Source organism: Vigna unguiculata, chromosome 8 (genome assembly GCF_037176805.1).
Source record: "Vigna unguiculata cultivar grain cowpea cultivar isolate G323 ecotype 2 chromosome 8, ASM3717680v1, whole genome shotgun sequence".
Lineage (NCBI taxonomy): Eukaryota > Viridiplantae > Streptophyta > Magnoliopsida > Fabales > Fabaceae > Vigna > Vigna unguiculata.
The window spans coordinates 3,887,368-3,905,809 of record NC_140799.1 but is presented as its reverse complement, the minus strand read 5'-3'; the positions used below and the strand labels follow the sequence as shown (position 1 = coordinate 3,905,809).

At 28.3% G+C, this 18,442-nt stretch overlaps 2 protein-coding genes across 2 annotated transcripts; one reads left to right on the top strand and one right to left on the bottom strand.

Annotated features, from left to right (window-relative positions):
- The first annotated feature begins 526 nt into the window (after positions 1 to 526).
- On the top strand, positions 527 to 3,271 carry LOC114193411 (beta-fructofuranosidase, insoluble isoenzyme CWINV3-like). The gene is made up of 7 exons (XM_028083191.2): positions 527 to 741; positions 876 to 884; positions 1,079 to 1,941; positions 2,113 to 2,271; positions 2,363 to 2,601; positions 2,716 to 2,806; positions 2,893 to 3,271. The coding sequence occupies exons 1-7, from the start codon at positions 621 to 623 to the stop codon at positions 3,091 to 3,093; spliced, it is 1,683 nt and encodes a 560-aa protein (XP_027938992.1). The 5' UTR covers positions 527 to 620; the 3' UTR covers positions 3,094 to 3,271.
- Positions 3,272 to 5,212: 1,941 nt separating this feature from the next.
- On the bottom strand, positions 5,213 to 8,127 carry LOC114193425 (fructan 6-exohydrolase-like). The gene is made up of 7 exons (XM_028083217.2): positions 7,950 to 8,127; positions 7,808 to 7,816; positions 6,399 to 7,261; positions 6,124 to 6,282; positions 5,793 to 6,031; positions 5,587 to 5,677; positions 5,213 to 5,500 (listed from the first exon to the last, which is right to left on the bottom strand). The coding sequence occupies exons 1-7, from the start codon at positions 8,059 to 8,061 to the stop codon at positions 5,303 to 5,305; spliced, it is 1,671 nt and encodes a 556-aa protein (XP_027939018.1). The 5' UTR covers positions 8,062 to 8,127; the 3' UTR covers positions 5,213 to 5,302.
- Between the last annotated feature and the right edge of the window lie 10,315 nt (positions 8,128 to 18,442).

Genomic DNA, 18,442 nt, shown 5'->3' with positions numbered 1-18,442 from the left:
TTGATATCAAATGTTATGTTATATGCAATTTTAATGAAAACTGCTCATTTAAACTTGATTTCTATTATATTCTATCATTATTTAGCTTACTATGATGTATATATGAAATAAACTTTTAAATTATCACATTTTTATTTTATCATAGGATTATTCTCATATTTTACTCTCTTATCCTTTATTTTAAAATATTTACCATGTTAAATTAATAATGCTTCTACTAAATCATTTATCTTTTTTTTCTTCCCTTAGTTTCTTCTACTAATCAAAGTGCAATAATATAGTTTAACCGAAACATGTAGTTAGCAGGACCAAACAGAACTCTAGGTTGTTTCCTTTTCAGTTGTTAATCAGTCTTTCTGTGTTTTAGGTGATCTATAATATGTAAATTAAAAAAATATTAATGTATATATATAAAACCAATTTGCATTGACTACGGAAGTCAAGTCATGAATAAAAATAATTTCTCTGTTGCAATTTTCTTAAAGTCTATGAATATTCAGATTATTATCAGCACCATTCATTTTATATCAGTGATGCCTTTTCTTTCTCCAAACAGTGAAATATTCATTGTATAAGGTACCCTCATCATCTAATATTTGTGTTGACCTTCCTCTATCATCATGGAGATCAATGGAGAGGTTGCATCCTCACACAACCTCAATTCTACCATGTTCAAGCTACCTCAGAAACAACCTTACAGAACTTGCTACCACTTTCAACCACCACAATATTGGATGAATGGTATTGTTATCCTAAATAAACACTCTTTTGTCTATTTGATTTTGGCACATGTTTGTGTCTAATTCTTTTCTCTTGGTCTTATGACATGTTTTTTCCTGACAAAAACACTGGGAATGGTTGACTTCATTGTGCAGATCCAAATGGTATGCTCATCAATTTCTCACACTTTACGTTACTTAGTTGCCTCTTATTGCACACAGCATCATTGTCATGTTTGAATAAATTTTTACAAGTTAAAAAAGTTGAACTTCTTATATAAACTAAATCAGTTTCTGCACTATATCATTGAACTTCTCCAAAAGTTTGTTGTGTAAGCTAATTTTACTTGTGGTGGCAGCACCAATGTACTACAGAGGAGTTTACCACTTTTTCTACCAACATAATCCTGATGCAGCAACCTTCGGTGAGAAAATGGTGTGGGCTCACTCTGTGTCCTATGATCTCATAAACTGGATTCATCTGAACCATGCTATTGAGCCAAGTGAGCCGTTTGATGTGAACAGTTGTTGGTCAGGCTCAGCCACTGTGATCCCAGAAAAAGAACAACCTGTGATTCTGTACACAGGAATTGATGATAAAAAGCATCAAGTTCAAAACATGGCTATGCCAAAGAATCTATCAGACCCCTTCTTAAGGGAATGGGTGAAACACCCTCAAAACCCTGTCATGACTCCACCAAGTGGGGTTGAAGTTCATAATTTCAGAGACCCTTCAACTGCATGGCAGGGAAAGGATGGAAAATGGAGGGTAGTCATTGGTGCTCAAAATGGTGATGAAGGGAAGGTAGTTCTTTACCAAAGTGAGGATTTTGCAGATTGGAAAGTGAAATTGAATCCTTTTTTTGCATCAGATAATACTGGAGTTTGTGAGTGTCCAGATTTTTTTCCTGTTTCCGTCAATGGCACAAATGGGGTGGATACATCTGTCCAAAATCAAAGTGTTAGACATGTGTTGAAGATAAGCTATCTACGCAGACATCAGGACTATTATTTTCTTGGTGAATATGCCAATGGTGATGGAAACTTTGTTCCTGATGTAAAATTCACAGGAACTAGTTTGGACTTAAGGTTTGACTATGGTAAATTTTATGCCTCAAAGTCTTTTTTTGACCATGCTAAGAGCAGAAGGATACTATGGGGGTGGGTGAACGAATCTGACACTAGACATGATGACATTGAGAAAGGATGGGCTGGTCTTCAGGTATTAATTTTAGCTGTGTTACACTTTTTCTTTTGGTTAATTACTTTAGGATTATGATAAAAATTGTCTCATAAAACCGGTTTCTGAATTAAGGTTTACACCCACATATCTTCCGACGAGGGATATAATTCATATCATGTTGATGAGTGTTCTTTTCTGTGTACTATGTAGTGTATTCCAAGGCAAGTTTGGCTTGATGAAAATGGAAACCGGTTAATGCAGTGGCCAATTGAAGAGGTAGAAAAGCTGCGTGGCAAACAAATTAGCATAAAGGGAGAGAAACTTGTTGGTGGATCAATTCTTGAAGTTTCAGGTATCACAGCATCACAGGTATGTAAACTTGTGCTGCATTTTCTCACATTCTTTTTCTTTAAACCGTGTTCAACATCAATGATGATTTTTTAGAACTATACTTTTGAAGGCTGATGTAGAAGTGTTGTTTGAGGTTCCGGAAATAGAGAATGCAGAGTTTTTAGATGAAAGTGAAGTTGATCCTGAGTTACTGTGTAGTGAAGAATATGCATCAAGAAGTGGCACAATAGGGCCATTTGGTTTGTTTGCTTTAGCATCTGAGGATCAAACAGAACACACTGCAATCTTCTTCAGAATATACAAAACCTCCAATAGATATGTATGTTTGATGTGCAGTGATCAAAGCAGGTAATTTCTGACATAATTCTCTGAATTTAATCTGTGAATTATGATGCTAACAATTTACTTAATAGTGATTTATGGTTGAGACTTGAGCTTTTGAGAGTTGTGTACACTTCACAGGTCTTCATTGCGGGAGAACCTTGATAAATCCAAGTATGGAACCATCTTTGACATAGATCCTAATAAAAAAACAATTTCACTCAGAAGTTTGGTATGTTTGTTGCTGCTGATAAATATTACCCGTTTTGTTTCATCAAGTGTTTGCGAAATTGAAATGTATAGATTCATATTATGCAGATTGATCGGTCCATTATTGAGAGTTTTGGGGAGAAAGGGAGAATTTGTATTACGAGTAGAGTTTATCCCTCGTTGGCGATTGAGAAAGATGCTCGTGTTTTTGCATTCAATAATGGAAGGAAGAGTGTGGTGATTTCAGAACTGAATGCTTGGAGCATGAAGCATGCAGAATTTGGCCAAGACGAAAGCATATATCAGTAGTAGATAAGAACGATTTGGATAATCATACATCAGTTATATATAGATACTTTATATCATAAGTGATTTTTTTGGATCGTATTGTTAATCTAAATCAATCGATTTCTCATCCCTTAAATAATGTAATGGATTTGTGTGTCTTTATACTAATATGATATTCAACTTTTTTATATTTACTTAAGGTATAACTTAGACTCGTAAATAAATTCTTTTATATATATATATATATATATATATATATATATATTATTAATTACAAAAATGAGGAATTTTTCTTTTTAGTTCATTTCATTATAATGCACTCATTATATTATATGTTTTATTTTGTTTCTTTCTTAACTGTCAAGTAGACATACCCAAACAAATGTTCTCATTAATCATTGAAAGAATTATAACATAAAACATAGACTCATATTATCCATGCACACACAAAAGAAGTATTCTTTAAAGCGGTTAGCATAGCAAAAATAGTGGTTTGTTGGGTCGAGACAAATGAAATAGATGAATAAATGAAAAAGTATATATATAATCAAAATAGAAGTTAATCCAAATGAACTGAAAATTTACATTTCAAAATTGTTTAATTTTAAAAATAAATATTCTAATTATTTATTAATATTTATCAGCATTGTTATTCATCTTATTAGTAATACTTTATTTATTATTATCAAAATAGGAAAACAAAAGTAAACTGAACAAAGTGTCTCATATGTGACTAGGGATGTCAAAAAAAATCCGTACCCGCGGGTATCCGCGGATAAAACCCGCAACATGTAGAAAATGGATATTAAAAATGGATACCCGCTACCTGCGGGTATGAATATTTTTGATACCTGCATGTTAACGGGGTGGGTACGGGTATCATAGTATTCGTACCATGGATACCCGTACCCGCTAAACTTACACCCCTTGACATTCTTCTCATTCCTTTCTTTGAAATTGAGCATATACATCAAACCTTATATAGACAATGACATTTATGGTATGCTTGTTGTCAAATGATAGAATCAAAATAAGAATACTTGACTTTTATTATTTGTTTATTTTATTTATTTTTCAGGAATCAATTGAAGAAAGTGAGTTTGTTGATCAAAACACTAATTAAAGAATTTTTATTATGTTGAACGTCATTTTAAATTTACTTTTACAATTATTTGGACTTGTATCAACTTGAGTTTATTTGAACTTTATTCAAAATTTATGACAGTGATGCATTTTATTTTATTTTATTTGAATTTATAATTAAATATTTATTTTTTAAATAATTTTTCAAATACCCGTGGGTACCCGTGGATATCCGTAGATATAAAAAAAATAGACGGGTACCCGCATAACGAATAGTCGACAAATATAGGTACGGATACGGGACAGATATTTATCCAGCGGGTAGAATACGGGGAAGCTACTACCCGTACCCTACCCGCCCCGTTGACATTCCTGGATGTGACTATGATGACTTATCATAATGGATTGTGACACATTTTATTTATAAAGAAAATAAATAAATGAATTGTGGTATAATTAATTATTATGTTTCACGATTTTTTTTAGAGTTTGTAAGGAAATTTTTGTGTGACTCTCCTCTATATTTAAGATAATTTTATTTATTATTTTTTCTGTAAATCGTTTATTGTTTTCACTTGTTTTTTTTTTTTACTTTTTGTTTCTTTTTATTCTTTTTACCAAATATAAAAACAGAAAGCCTTAAAAAGTACAAGGTAAACTGATATAGTCTAACAAAAAATGCTAAACTCATTTTTGACACAATCTTTTTTCTACTAACTTTTCTCTTAATATTTTGCATCCTGAGCTTGATTACTAGTCTTATTTTGTTGTTTTCAACTTGTCGAAACAAAGGGTAAGGTGATAAAAAATTATAAAATACGTTTTTGTCTTTAAATATGTTGAACTTTATTTTTCATCTTCCAAATATTTTTGTTAGTTTCGTTTATTATAAACTTTAAAAAATTAAAAAATATTTTTTTATCAAAATTTATTAATAACGTGGGGTATATTTAAACATATTTGGTTACATGTCACCTTCACATTGTATACAATATGATAAATGCACACCACATCATGAAATCAATTTTTAATATTAAAAATTTGTTGAGAAAATTGATTGTGGTTTCAATAGGAAAACATACAATATGAAACAACCAGATAAAATAAAATGTTGTATGATTATTCAAATCTTTGTTAGCTACTGTTTCTATTTTATGCTCTCTTCTTGTACAAATTCTGCTTTATTCATGCTCCAAGCATTCAGTTCTGAGATCACCACACTCTGTGTTCCATTGTTGAATACATGAAGATGTGCATCTTTGTCTATAGCCAATGAGGGATAAACTCTACTGGTTATACAAATTCTCCCTTTCTCCCCAAAACTCTCAATAATGGAACGATCAATCTGCATAATATGAACCTATATGCATCACACTAGCAAGCAAAAGATGAAACAAAAAGTGTAATCTTTATCATTAGCAATAAACATACCAAGATTCTGAGTGAAATTGTTTTTTGATTAGGATCTATGTCAAAGATGGTTCCATACGAGGATTTATCAACGTTTTCCCGCAATGAAGACCTGTGAAGTGTACACAACTTTCAGAATCTTAAGTCTCAACCATAAATCACTGTTAAGGTTTGTTCTTAGCATCATAATTCACAGATTAAATTCAGAGAATTATGTCAGAAATTACCTGCTTTGATCACTGCACATCAAACATACATATCTATTGGAGGTTTTGTATATTCTGAAGAAGATTGCAGTGTGTTCTGTTTGATCCTCAGATGCTAAAGCAAACAAACCAAATGGCCCTATTGTGCCACTTCTTGATGCATATTCTTCACTACACAGTAACTCAGGATCAACTTCACTTTCATCTAAAAACTCTGCATTCTCTATTTCCGGAACCTCAAACAACACTTCTACATCAGCCTTCAAAAGTAAAGTTCTAAAAACTCATCATTGACGTTGAACACGGTTTAAAGAAAAAAGAATGTGAGAAAATGCAGCATAGGTTTACTTACCTGTGATGCAGTGATACCTGAGACTTCAACAATTGATCCACCAGCAAGTTTCTCTCCCTTTATGCTAATCTGTTTGTCACGTAGCTTTTCTACCTCTTCAATTGGCCACTGCATTAACCATTTCCCACTTTCATCAAGCCAAACTTGCCTTGGAATACACTACATAGTACACAGAAAAGAACACTCATCAACATGATATGAATTTATAATATGTTAGAGATTCACAATATATAAACAGGTGCAAACCAGATTCAACATAAAACTAAAATAAGTACCTGTAAACCAGCCCATCCTTTCTCATAATCATCTTGCGTAGTGTCACACTCCTTTGACCATCCCCACAATATCCTTCTGTTTTTGGCATAGTCAAAAAATGACTTGGAAGCATAAAACATTCCATGGTCTAATATTAAGTTCAGATTTGGTCCTCCCAAATCAGCATCAGGAACAAACTTTTCCTGGTCAAGGAAATAGTCACCAAGAAAATAGTATTCTAGCTGTTTGTTCTGATAGCTGGTTTTCAAGACATGCTTAACACTGCTGTTGTTGACAGATGTATCCACCCCTTTCTTTGTGCCACTGATGTACACTGGAAAAAAATCTGGACACTCAAACATGCCAGTGTTTTCTGATGCATACATAGGATCAGGAAACAGTTTCCAATCAACAAAATCCTCACTGTAGTAGAGAAGAGCCTTCCCTTCATCACCATTTTTGGCACCAATAACCACTCTCCACTTGCCATCACTCCCTTTCCATGCAGTTGTAGGGTCTCTAAAACCATCCACTTCAACTCCACTGGGTGGAATCAAGATAGGGTTTTGAGGGTGTTTCTCCCATTCCCTTAAGAAGGGGTCTGATAGATTCTTTGGCACAGCCAAGTTCTGAACTTGATGTTTGTTGGAATCACTCCCTGTATACATAATGATTGGTTTTTCCCCAGGGAGGGTTGTGATTGAGCCAGAATAGCAGCCATTGATGTCATAGGATTCACTTGGTTCAAGAGCATGATTTAGATGAATCCAATTGATGAGATCATAGGATGCAGAATGACCCCATACCATATAACTACCAAAGGTTGGTGCATAAGGGTTGAATTGATAGAAAAAGTGGTAAACCCCTTTGTAGTACATTGGTCCTGTGACGATCAAACCAACACTTGTCAAAAGATCTTCATTTCATGTGTTTTATTGAATCAAGAGTTGACAATTAGATGAAATAGTAATGCATTAGCACCTGTCTTAAAGAAGAAAATTTCTTAATTCTTTCTTATAAATTTAAAATTCTAACAGTTAATAAATTGAATTTAAGTCTAACTCAACCATGTAAAACTGACTTATAAGGTGAGGTTTGCTCTTGCTTATATGTTATAAACATGTCTTATCTTTAGTCGACGTAGGATTTTCAACATTCTCCCTCAGATCAATGTAGATTAGACATTAACGAGTGATTGATATCAAAGTATATACATCGGTGTAGAACTAGACATTAACAAGTGATTAATAATGGATAACACGATAGATTCAATAAATAACAAAATCTTCCAATAACAACGGGTGGCACAATAGGTCCAACAACAAATATTATAATATCATAAGTAAAACTTAGATGAACCTCAAGTAATTTCTAATGGATACAAGAGATAAATTTCAACTTAACATTGGTGAGAAGTTCACATACATACCATTTGGATCTGCATGATGAAGGCAACCAGTTGCAATTTTCATCAGCAAAATATGCAGATGACAGAGAAAAACAGTGATTTAGAACACAAGCATGTGTGGTAGAAGTTGATGAACAAGTTAAAAAAGTGGCAAGGATAGTACCATTCATCCAATTTTGTGGGGGTTGAAAGTGGTACCAGGTTCGGTAAGGCTGTTTTTCAGGTACCATGTACTTGTTTGAACTGATGTTGTCAGAAGATGCGTTGGTCTCCATTGATGATAGCACCAAAGTTATTGGAAGAACAAGAAGAACAAATGTATAATAACTTAGTTTGATCAATGGCTAATATTTGCAATTATGCACACTATGGATCTTTCTCCTTGTGGAAACAACACCACAGTTAAGAAACATGAATCACCACATAAATCCATAACCTATATTATTAGGATTTAATATACACCAACTTTGAGAATTTTGGAGCTAGAAAATATATTTATTGATGACTTGATTTTCAAAGTCTCCACAAATTACATTCTTTTTTATTTGTTAGTAAATTACTTGTTAGATACAATCTTTGATATTTGTTGTTCTTACATAATCATGGTTAACACGCAAAAGACAAATTCAAATTTCAGAAGGTGGAAGTATCCCAGAATCCACTTATTTGTTTAATTATTATTATGTTATGGAAGTCTTTAAGAAGAAGAAAAGAAGAAAAAACAAAAGAGACTTGTCATGTAATCAAAAATTTATCTAATTTTCTAAATAGTTGCGTAGAGAAAATATTATTCAAAGACTCAAACAAAGTCTTCAAGGCAAACAAATATTTAAAGAGATTTAAAGTACTTGCCCTATGATTTATTTTTTGGGGAATTCGAAATCTACTATCTTAACATTTTTAGGGTGTTGATTCATCGGAAAAAAAAAAGTTATAGTAGCTTCTTTTTTTTTAATTGGGGTATTGCCAATAAATTGAACAAAAACTAATTTGTGTGAGTTTTGAAATTTATTTAAGATTTAATTTTAAAATGTCTATTTTTTTTATATAAATGAGCAAGATTGACCAATAATCACGTAATTAGTGGATAAGATTATATGTTAACTATGTCCCACATGGTTAACTTTATTTTAATTTTTTCCTCCCACTTGCATATAGCATTTGGAGTTTGAGTTCTTCACAAGTTAGATTGGGAAGAATTGTTTGGACACCGAAAAGTATTATTACTAATCGTAATTAATCAAAGATAAATGAGGGTTAAGTATATTAAATAATAAGAAATTCATTTAGGAAGCATCCAGATTTAAGTCGTAAGGTAAAATCATTATTTAATCATTGATTAATTGTACTATTGTAATTTTGTGAGCGTTAAAATTTGACTTATTTTGGAGAACTTTAAGATATGTCCTCTTACTTTTCTTATTAAAGGACATAAGATAAGTTGGAATATATGATGTTTTGGAACACTCAATAATCTCACAAATCTTAAAAGTCGATATCAAAAATAATTTAAATATTACCTTTTTCTTCTGAAACGTCTTTTGAAGATAAAATTGTGATGGAACTCTAAACTCTAAAGCTTACAATATATTTGATGTTGTGATTGATCTAACAATGTTATCTCATTGAAATTGAAACACATCATAGCATAAGAGTAACATAGAATAAACATAAGCTAAACCTAAAATGAATTAGTGTGGTAGTTGTCTTTTAAGAATAATTATTTTTTCTTAGAGCTTTTAGATAATTTTAATTTTAATTTCTGTTTTGAACTTCTAAGTAAACATTAGTAAAGGAGAACTATTTCTTTGAAGCAATGTGAAATGGGAAATTTCTTATGACTATGTGTCATTAATGGTAGAATATTTTTTTAAATTAAAATGAATGTTTATATTTTTTAAATATTAAGTTCAATTGTTTAAACAAGTATTGGAATATTGGATGTGAACTTTTGGTTTGAGTTGTGATATAGGGTTTAAGATGAGTTTAAATATTTGGTAGAAGGTTTAAAATTGGTTAGGTAGTTCCCATTTGTATTTGGTATGCACAAATTGATATATCACTACAAGAAAACTTATAAATAGTGACAAATTTTAATAACCAATAATTAATGGTAACTATAATGACTAATTTAGATACTAATTTACAAAATTAAAAGTTATTGGTTATTAAAATAGTCACTATTATAAATAAAAAAATTATAATTGATAACTAAATTGATCTTTAAAATTAGCTACCATGATTTTAACTACCAAAACTAAAAATAACTATCTAGGTTTTGGCTACCAAAATGAATTAGTTTTTAAATTAGTCTCTAATTAATTAGTGACTAATGTAGTGACCAATTATAAGTTTTTATTTATAATAGTAGGTATTTTAGTAACTAATAATTTCTAATTTTATAAATTGGTATCTAAATTTGTCAATATAGTGATGAACTATTATTAGTTTCTAAAATTGGTTTCTAATTGAGAACTTTCTTGTAGTGTATATTTATTATCATATAAAATTCGAGTCTTATATGAGTTTAACTAGTACCATGTAGACTTCTTAAAAATATGTGGCGTAAGTGTAACTAGTTTTTAAAAAAAATATATTAAAATATAAATTCTAATAAATTCTTGTATGAAAAAAATAAACACAGGAAATTCAGTCATTAAATGACTAAAATCGGTCATTAATAGAAATAATGATCAATTTAGTGGTTAAAAAAATCTATTTTTGTAATGTTCTTCATTCATTCATAGTGACTGAATTTGTTATTGAGATTAATGACAAAATCTATTATTGAAATTAGTGATTGAATTAATGATCGAAATTGGTGACTAAATTTGTGATCGATATTAGTAACCGAAGTTGTGATTGAAATCAATAATCAAATTTGTGAGTGAAATCAATTATCCAAATTAGTGATCAAATTTGTGATCAAAATCAATGATCAAATTGTAACTGATTTAATGATCGAAATTAATGATCGATTTTAAAATCCTTATTATGTCACTAAGTCCATCATTGATGCTTTCTTCTTTTTATGAGTTTTAAATTTTTTTTTAAATAATATAAAGTTGATAAATGTTATATATATATATATATAAGTATATAATATAACATGATATGTTTCGCATTTCATCATGATACTATTTTTCCATAAATATTTTTCAAAATAAGTCATCCAAAAAAGTCAATATCACAATTTGTGCATACCTCATTAGAAGTAAATATTTTTACATAGTTAAGATTTAATACAATAGTAATAAGAAGATGAATTCTAATTAAGGAAAATAAAATTTCAATTCACATTAGAAGAGATTAAAAGTTCATTATTTTTCTAAGAGATGCAACATTTCGTTATTTTGTTCAACTTCTCTTTTTTATTTGGACATTCTATCATGAAGATCATCCCTCTTGGTTTCAATTGTCATTATCAATCTCCTCTCTAATAATTTGCACATATGGAGACGTAAAATTATGATAGGATTATCTTCCAATTATTTTAATTGACTCAGATTCAAACTTATATATCAAAGTTGGCATTTGAATTTATTTCTTTTGTTTTAATTTTGTTTAATTAGTCATAATTTAGAAAATAAGATGTAGAGTCTATTTCAAAGAATGATATTACTTTATGAAGCAATCACTTTAATCTATAATTTTATAAAAGTCCATTTACATTTATTTTTATTATTTGAAAATTGGGTATTTTTTGTAAAATTTATATTAATTTAAAAAAAAATTGACTTACCAATGGAATTGAATACTTTAATATATTTTAGGATGGAACGTTTAATAGATTTCATCCAAAGATACATTGATAGGTAAAATTTGCTCAACGAATTAGAATTTATCTAACAAATTTTGATTCGAAAGAATTAAGGAAAAATATAAATTAAATTTGGTCAATAAATTTTATATACACGTATTTAATTTACTTATAAGATTCCAAATTTATTAGAATTGTTAATTATGAAAATTGATATTTCATATATAATAATTATGTTTGAAATGATGTATTATATGTTGATTCAAATAGTTTGAAATAGCGTATATGACTTGAACTATTAAACCTAGAATTTATTTCTATAAGGAGATGTATCTAGTGTAAATTATATAAATTAAGACATTATATAGTGAGAAATCAAGAAAAAGTTCTTGCACATATTAGAAAACAGAAGAAAATGACATGTAATTTTAGTTAACTTTATTCAATTTTTTTTATATTTTTTTGAATAATTTAAAATTAGTAATTCAATGTATGAAAATTAATTAGTTATGTAAATATTTCCAAAAAAAAAATCACTGAATTTGTCAAAAAAAAAAACATTAGTATATAATTTTGTGCAACAAATTCATCCGAACCTATAAAGTTGAAGACTGTAAATTTGAAGTGTTTAAAATAGGTTAGGTCTTAATTTTCAATAGGACGTGAATAAATATATTATGAAAGACAAGTATATGTTATACTCTATTTTATACGTTTTTAAATTTGGTCCAAATAAAATTATTTAATCTTGTGATGGTTTCATTGTAGATTTAATTGCTAAATAAATCCACATTCTTATATGATTGTTTATTTTCTCCACATAATTGTACTTAATATATAAAATATATAGTTGTTGCAAATTTAAATATTATATATATATATATGTGTGTTTTTATTATGTAAATATACTTTAATTTTTATGGAACTAATTTATTGAATAGTATTACAAATTACATAGAAAGAAGTTTGTAATCAAACTTCCCTTTGCAAAATAATATTTATTAATGATGAGTGAGAAGTCATTGACACAAAGAAGAATAGACTGACAAATTTGTAAATAAGATAAATCTTTTGACGAAGGTTCTATAGGAACCGTTGTTAAAAGTCAAAAAAAGGAAATGATATAAGTTCAACAAAGAATTATGAGTAAAAGTCAAAAAAATATAAAAAGGAAAACATCATTAAAAGTTCTTAAAGTGAGAAACAACAATGATTAGTTATAGAACCGTCGTTGTTTGTGCTCTCATCTCCTTTTATATAAATGTTCATTATCTCTCGCTTCTTTTCTCATCTTGTTGTCATTCTCTAATTGTCTTTGTCGTTGTTCCACGCTAATGAAGAGACCAATAAAAACATGGATGAAGACTCTATGAACTCACACCTTCCTGTGTTATCATTTTCACTTATGTTTATGATTTATTTTTGTCGTTCACTTATCACCATTTTTATTGATTGGCAAACCTTCTCCCATTATATTATTTAATATTTATTAATTGAAATTTGATACAATTTGAAGTTATATTATACGTTGAAATCTTCAATTTTATTATTTTTTATTTTTTTTTATTTTCTAATTTCTTTTATATTTTATACTTATAACAACAAATTAAATTAAAATTAAAATTATAAATATTTTAAATGTCGACGGTTTGCCGATTACTTTTGATTTGCAACGAATTATGAACCACTATAAAAATCTGTTTTAACCGTTCTTAAAATTTTGTTTACAGTAATACCTATTTTCTTTACTCATTTTGTAATAAAAATATTGGATGAAAATATAATGTAATAAAGAAATATAGCAAAATAAAATATAAGCATGTAAAATAAAATTAATTTCTCCTCTTATTCATATTTTTGTTACTTCATTTTATTTACATTTCTTAAATTCTTTAAGGAGATCATCTTCTATCTTGTCTTTCCGATTAACTCTATCCATACACACTTTAACATGGGTTATAATTTTTTTCTTACAATTAATAACAGTGTTATGAGTAATTGACAATAGAACTAATAAATAATTTTTTAAAACATAATGATAAAAAAATATTAATCAATGTATAATGCTATATATTACTTTATAATAGTTTTTTTGTTAATTTTTTTCTGAACTAAGACCAAATTGAATATATTTTTAAATCGATATTTTATATTCTATTACTATTGAAAGCAAATAATATGCATTTTAGACTATTCATTAATTTAAAATTTCCTCTTAACATGTAAGATGATCTACTATCTTTCCATTTCCAACTAATGAAGTATTAGTTATTTAACCATTATGTACAACACTTAATACACATATAAACTTTTTTATACATTACCAAATAACTAATAGTGTATAAAATTTGTATATATTTTAGAATATTCAACAAATTAAAGTGTTTAAATATTCATATAAAGGCTGCAATAAATTAAGATAATTCTAGCTTTTGGCTAAGATCCACACACATTTAAAAAAAAATTAAAAAAATGATAAATTGAAGGTGACAAAGAGTCAAAGACCACAAAAGCTTGCTTTTAGGTTAGCTTTAGCCAGCTATACGTCTTACAGACACAGCATATTCTTTGTCTTTCTGAAAGTGACACATAATGTGACATCAAACATAATTGTGATATCAAGGGCATGTTTGAAAAAAAAAAAACATCTTTGTTTTCAGATGCTTTATTAAAAAAAAATATTCATAAAACAAATTGGATGTTTAAAATATAATGTTTCAGGAACCTATTTTTAAATATTTTTTACTCTTTCAATTTTATTTTACTCAAATCTTCACTAATTTTTCATATTCTGAAACCTAATGGGGATTTCAATTTTTTAGAAACACAAAAAAAAAATGCAAAAGCATAACATGGAATCTTTAACTAGATTAACAGTCCAAGTTATGTAATTTATTTCCAGCATACAATATAACATAAATAAATATATATATATATATATATATATATATATATATATATATATATATATATATATATATATATATATATATATATATATATATATATATAAAAGGGAACTAGCTAAAGCAACTAATGAAGTAAATAAACATATATATTACTAAAAGAAGTCTTATGAAATAAACCTTGCCATAAAGCCTCATTATTTATTACAACTATCAATTACCCTAATTAGCTACTTTAGTCTCGTCATAATTATTCTCTCTATACACGAGAACAATTGAGGTTCATATTATGTATCTTATATTCTACCACCAAGTCCTAATTAAGTTGTCAAAGAAATAATATTATAAGTGTGAAAATTTGAATCATAAGAAGGATGTAATCATTTTCAATGTTGAAGTTCAACCAATGTTTCACAAAAAGAAAATTCCACAACATATATAACACCACTGAACTTACACTACTAAAAATTCTCATATTACATGAGAATTTTCCTGTAAATTTGTTAAAAAAATTTGCAAAAAAAAAAACTTTTTCCTGCTATTTTTTCTAAAAATTTTAATTGACAGGTAATTTCTGTGGGTAATTATTTTCTACAAAATTATAAAATTCGCAAGTATGTCTTACAAAATTTGTTGCAGAAAGTGTTTTATACAAAATATTTTGCAAAAAAATTGACAGGAATTTCTTGTAAATTTTTTTTCATAATAAAATTTATAAGTATTTTTACAAAAAAAAAAATTCAAAACAAAATTGACAGAAAATATGAATTTTTTTTAACACAATAATATATATATATATATATATATATATATATATATATATATTAATAAGTATTGTTGGAAGTTCCACGTCGACCATAGATAAGACAATTTTATAGTATATAAGTGAGTGCAAATCTCACCTAACAAGCCAATTTGATAAAAGTTGAGTTAAACTTAAATTTCACTTCTTAACATGCTGTCAGAGCTATTGTTTAAAAAAAAAAAACTATCTTATATAGAAAATGAACTAATAAAAGCAGCAATACATATATAAAAAATACTTCTAGAATCCAAGATTCCGATTGACCATATCTAATACATTTTAGTTTTGTGGACAAGAAGAGACAATGAAGGTATAAGTTAGATAAGAAGAGAGTTGATGGATTTTTTAAAAAAAGTGTTATGACCGTGTATTTGAAGAGAAAAATATATATTTTTTCAAGAAATTAAAAGAGGTTGAATTGTTTTCATTATGTTTTATTTGCATAAAAAAACAAATTTGTTAAGCTTTAAAACTTTTCTGGACATGATTTTCTAATTACAACAAATAAAAAAATAAATACATTAATTCAATCTTGTAAAGATCATCAAAAAATAACTTCTAATTTTAACTAAAAAATGTTGTTGATATTTACTACAAAATAACTGTACTGATATTAACTCTAATTTACGTTAGTAAAAAACACTATTGGCCATAAAACTCCCAACTACTATTATTGATCGCTTCTAATATTAGTGGATAAAACCTTAATTAATTAATTAACTTGAAGATCAATATGAAAACCTAAGAAAAACTAATCCAAGATCAAAATTTAAACATATACAAGCAATAGTTATTTCAATATTCTTTTCACAATGACAATAACATAGGAGAATGAACTAAGTCCGTATCATAATGCAATAAAAAACTTTAATAATTGAATATATTAGTTGTATCTTTCGATATACGAAAGCATGGCCTTACGTCAAATTAATATTAATATTTTACGTGAAACAAGAAAGATATATTTATTCTTTTTAAAAATATAAGGAAAGGAGTATAAACAATAAATTTGTGTTTTACTTCTTTCTTTTCTTCGTAAATAAAACAAAATCCGTGAGAAAATAATACAAATAATAAGTTTTACTGTTGAAAAAAAAACGAACTTAACAATTAAGAAAAGAGAATATAAAAAAAAATGTCTTAATTTTTCCTATATATATTTCATCAATTTTTTATTTATTTTTATTATATTTAATTTTATTATATTTAATTTTATGTTTCAACATTTATTAAAATTTATTAAAATTTAAAGACATGCATATAAAAAATAAAATAAAAAACTCTTCATTTAATTATCATATTATATATATATATATATATATATATATATATATATATATATATATATATATATATATATATATATATATATACCAAATTTTAAAAAATTTAGGAGGACCCAACACCTCTCGTCCGTATAATCATCTACCACTTGTTCACACATCTAACTAATTCTTAATTTTTTTATTCCTATATAATAAATTATACTTTTATTAGATTATACATATGAGGTATTGGGTGTTTTAAAATATGTGTTTTGTCATAATTTTTTTCCTTTTTTTTGGAGATGTCTCAAAAATTTAAAGAAGAAAAAAATATTTAAATTATATTAGGTCTCCACATTTAAGCAATGTGAGACTATTATATCTATGATAAGAACACAGAGTAATTGAAAGAAAATGAAAGATATCTAAATTTGGCCAAATTCAGTCGAGTTGGTCATGACCAAAATTTGGTCGAGTCGGCACTAGCCCAAATTTAGCCGTATTCGGTCGAGTAAGTCCTGAACGAAATTTGACTATATTCAACTTAGTCGACTGTGATCGAAAATTGGCCATGTTCAGTCAAGTCGGTCCCGACCGACGAATTTAGTGGAGTCAACCCTGACCAAAATTTGACTCATCAGGCCCTGACCCAAATGTGGCCATATTTGGCCAAGTCGGCTCTGGCCAAAATTTGGTCGTATTAGGCAAAATAGGCCCTGGCTGAAATTCAGTCGAGTCCAGTCAAGTCGATCTCGACTGAAATTTTGTCAAGTCGACCTTGACCCAAATTTGGTCACGTCGTCCCCGACCGAAATTCGTTCAAAAGTCATCCAAGTTCATCCCATGCTGAAATTTGGCCTCGTTGCCCCTGACAAAAAATCTGTCAAATTCTATAGCGTCAGCCCTATGGACACAAGTTTTAAAAAATTTAATTTGAATTTATTTTATGAAAAATGGATTTTGGATTTTAAACTTGATCCAAATATTTAGATCTAGATTTAAACTTGATCTACATATTTGAATCTAGATTTTTAAAAACTTCAATCTACTTTTTTTGAAAAAATGGATTTGGATCGAAAATCTAATCCAATTATTTGGATCCAAAATGGATGTGGGTTGGATCATTAAAAATCCAATCCATGATCACCCCTACCAAATAAAATTGGTTACTAGAAATTAGTTACGTAGGTTTTGACTACAAAAATGAATTAGTTTCTAAATTAGTCTCTAATTAATTAGTGATCAATCCTAATTATCATTTTTTATTTATAATAATGACTATTATAGTAACCAATAATTTTTAATGTTTGTAAATTAATATCTAAATTGGTCATTAACTACTTTTGATTTATAATTGAGAATTTTCTCATGACAACTTTAATCCGGGTAAGTTTCTATACTCAAAAAATACATGGATGTAATCTTTTTCGTCCAATGATATTAAATGTTTTTGGAGGCAGACAACAAATCACATTGAATGTAGTCTATAAATTTCTTTTCTATTAACATCTTAAAAGGTCAGCATGATTTGTTGTTTGTCATGCCACTAGTGCAAAAATGGGTTATTAGATCAGGCATATTAGATCGGTTGTGTAGGAACTGATCTAACAATTCACGCGATGGCAATTTTGAAAATAACTTCATTTGCATTAGATCGGTTGTGTGGGGAACCGATCTAACATGTATACATTAGATCGGTTCAGCGGGGAACCGATCTAATGTTATTTTTTAAAATTAAAAAATGATGCTTTTAAATATTATATCAGTTGGCAATATAACCGATGTAATGTTTTTTGCACAAACCCGCGAACCCCTTCTTCTCTCTCGCGCCTCACTGTGCATCCGTTTGCACTGTTCATCTTCTCTGTTTTTCTCCATAGTGCATCATCGCCATTTTGCTCCGTTCGCCGTTTGCTTTCT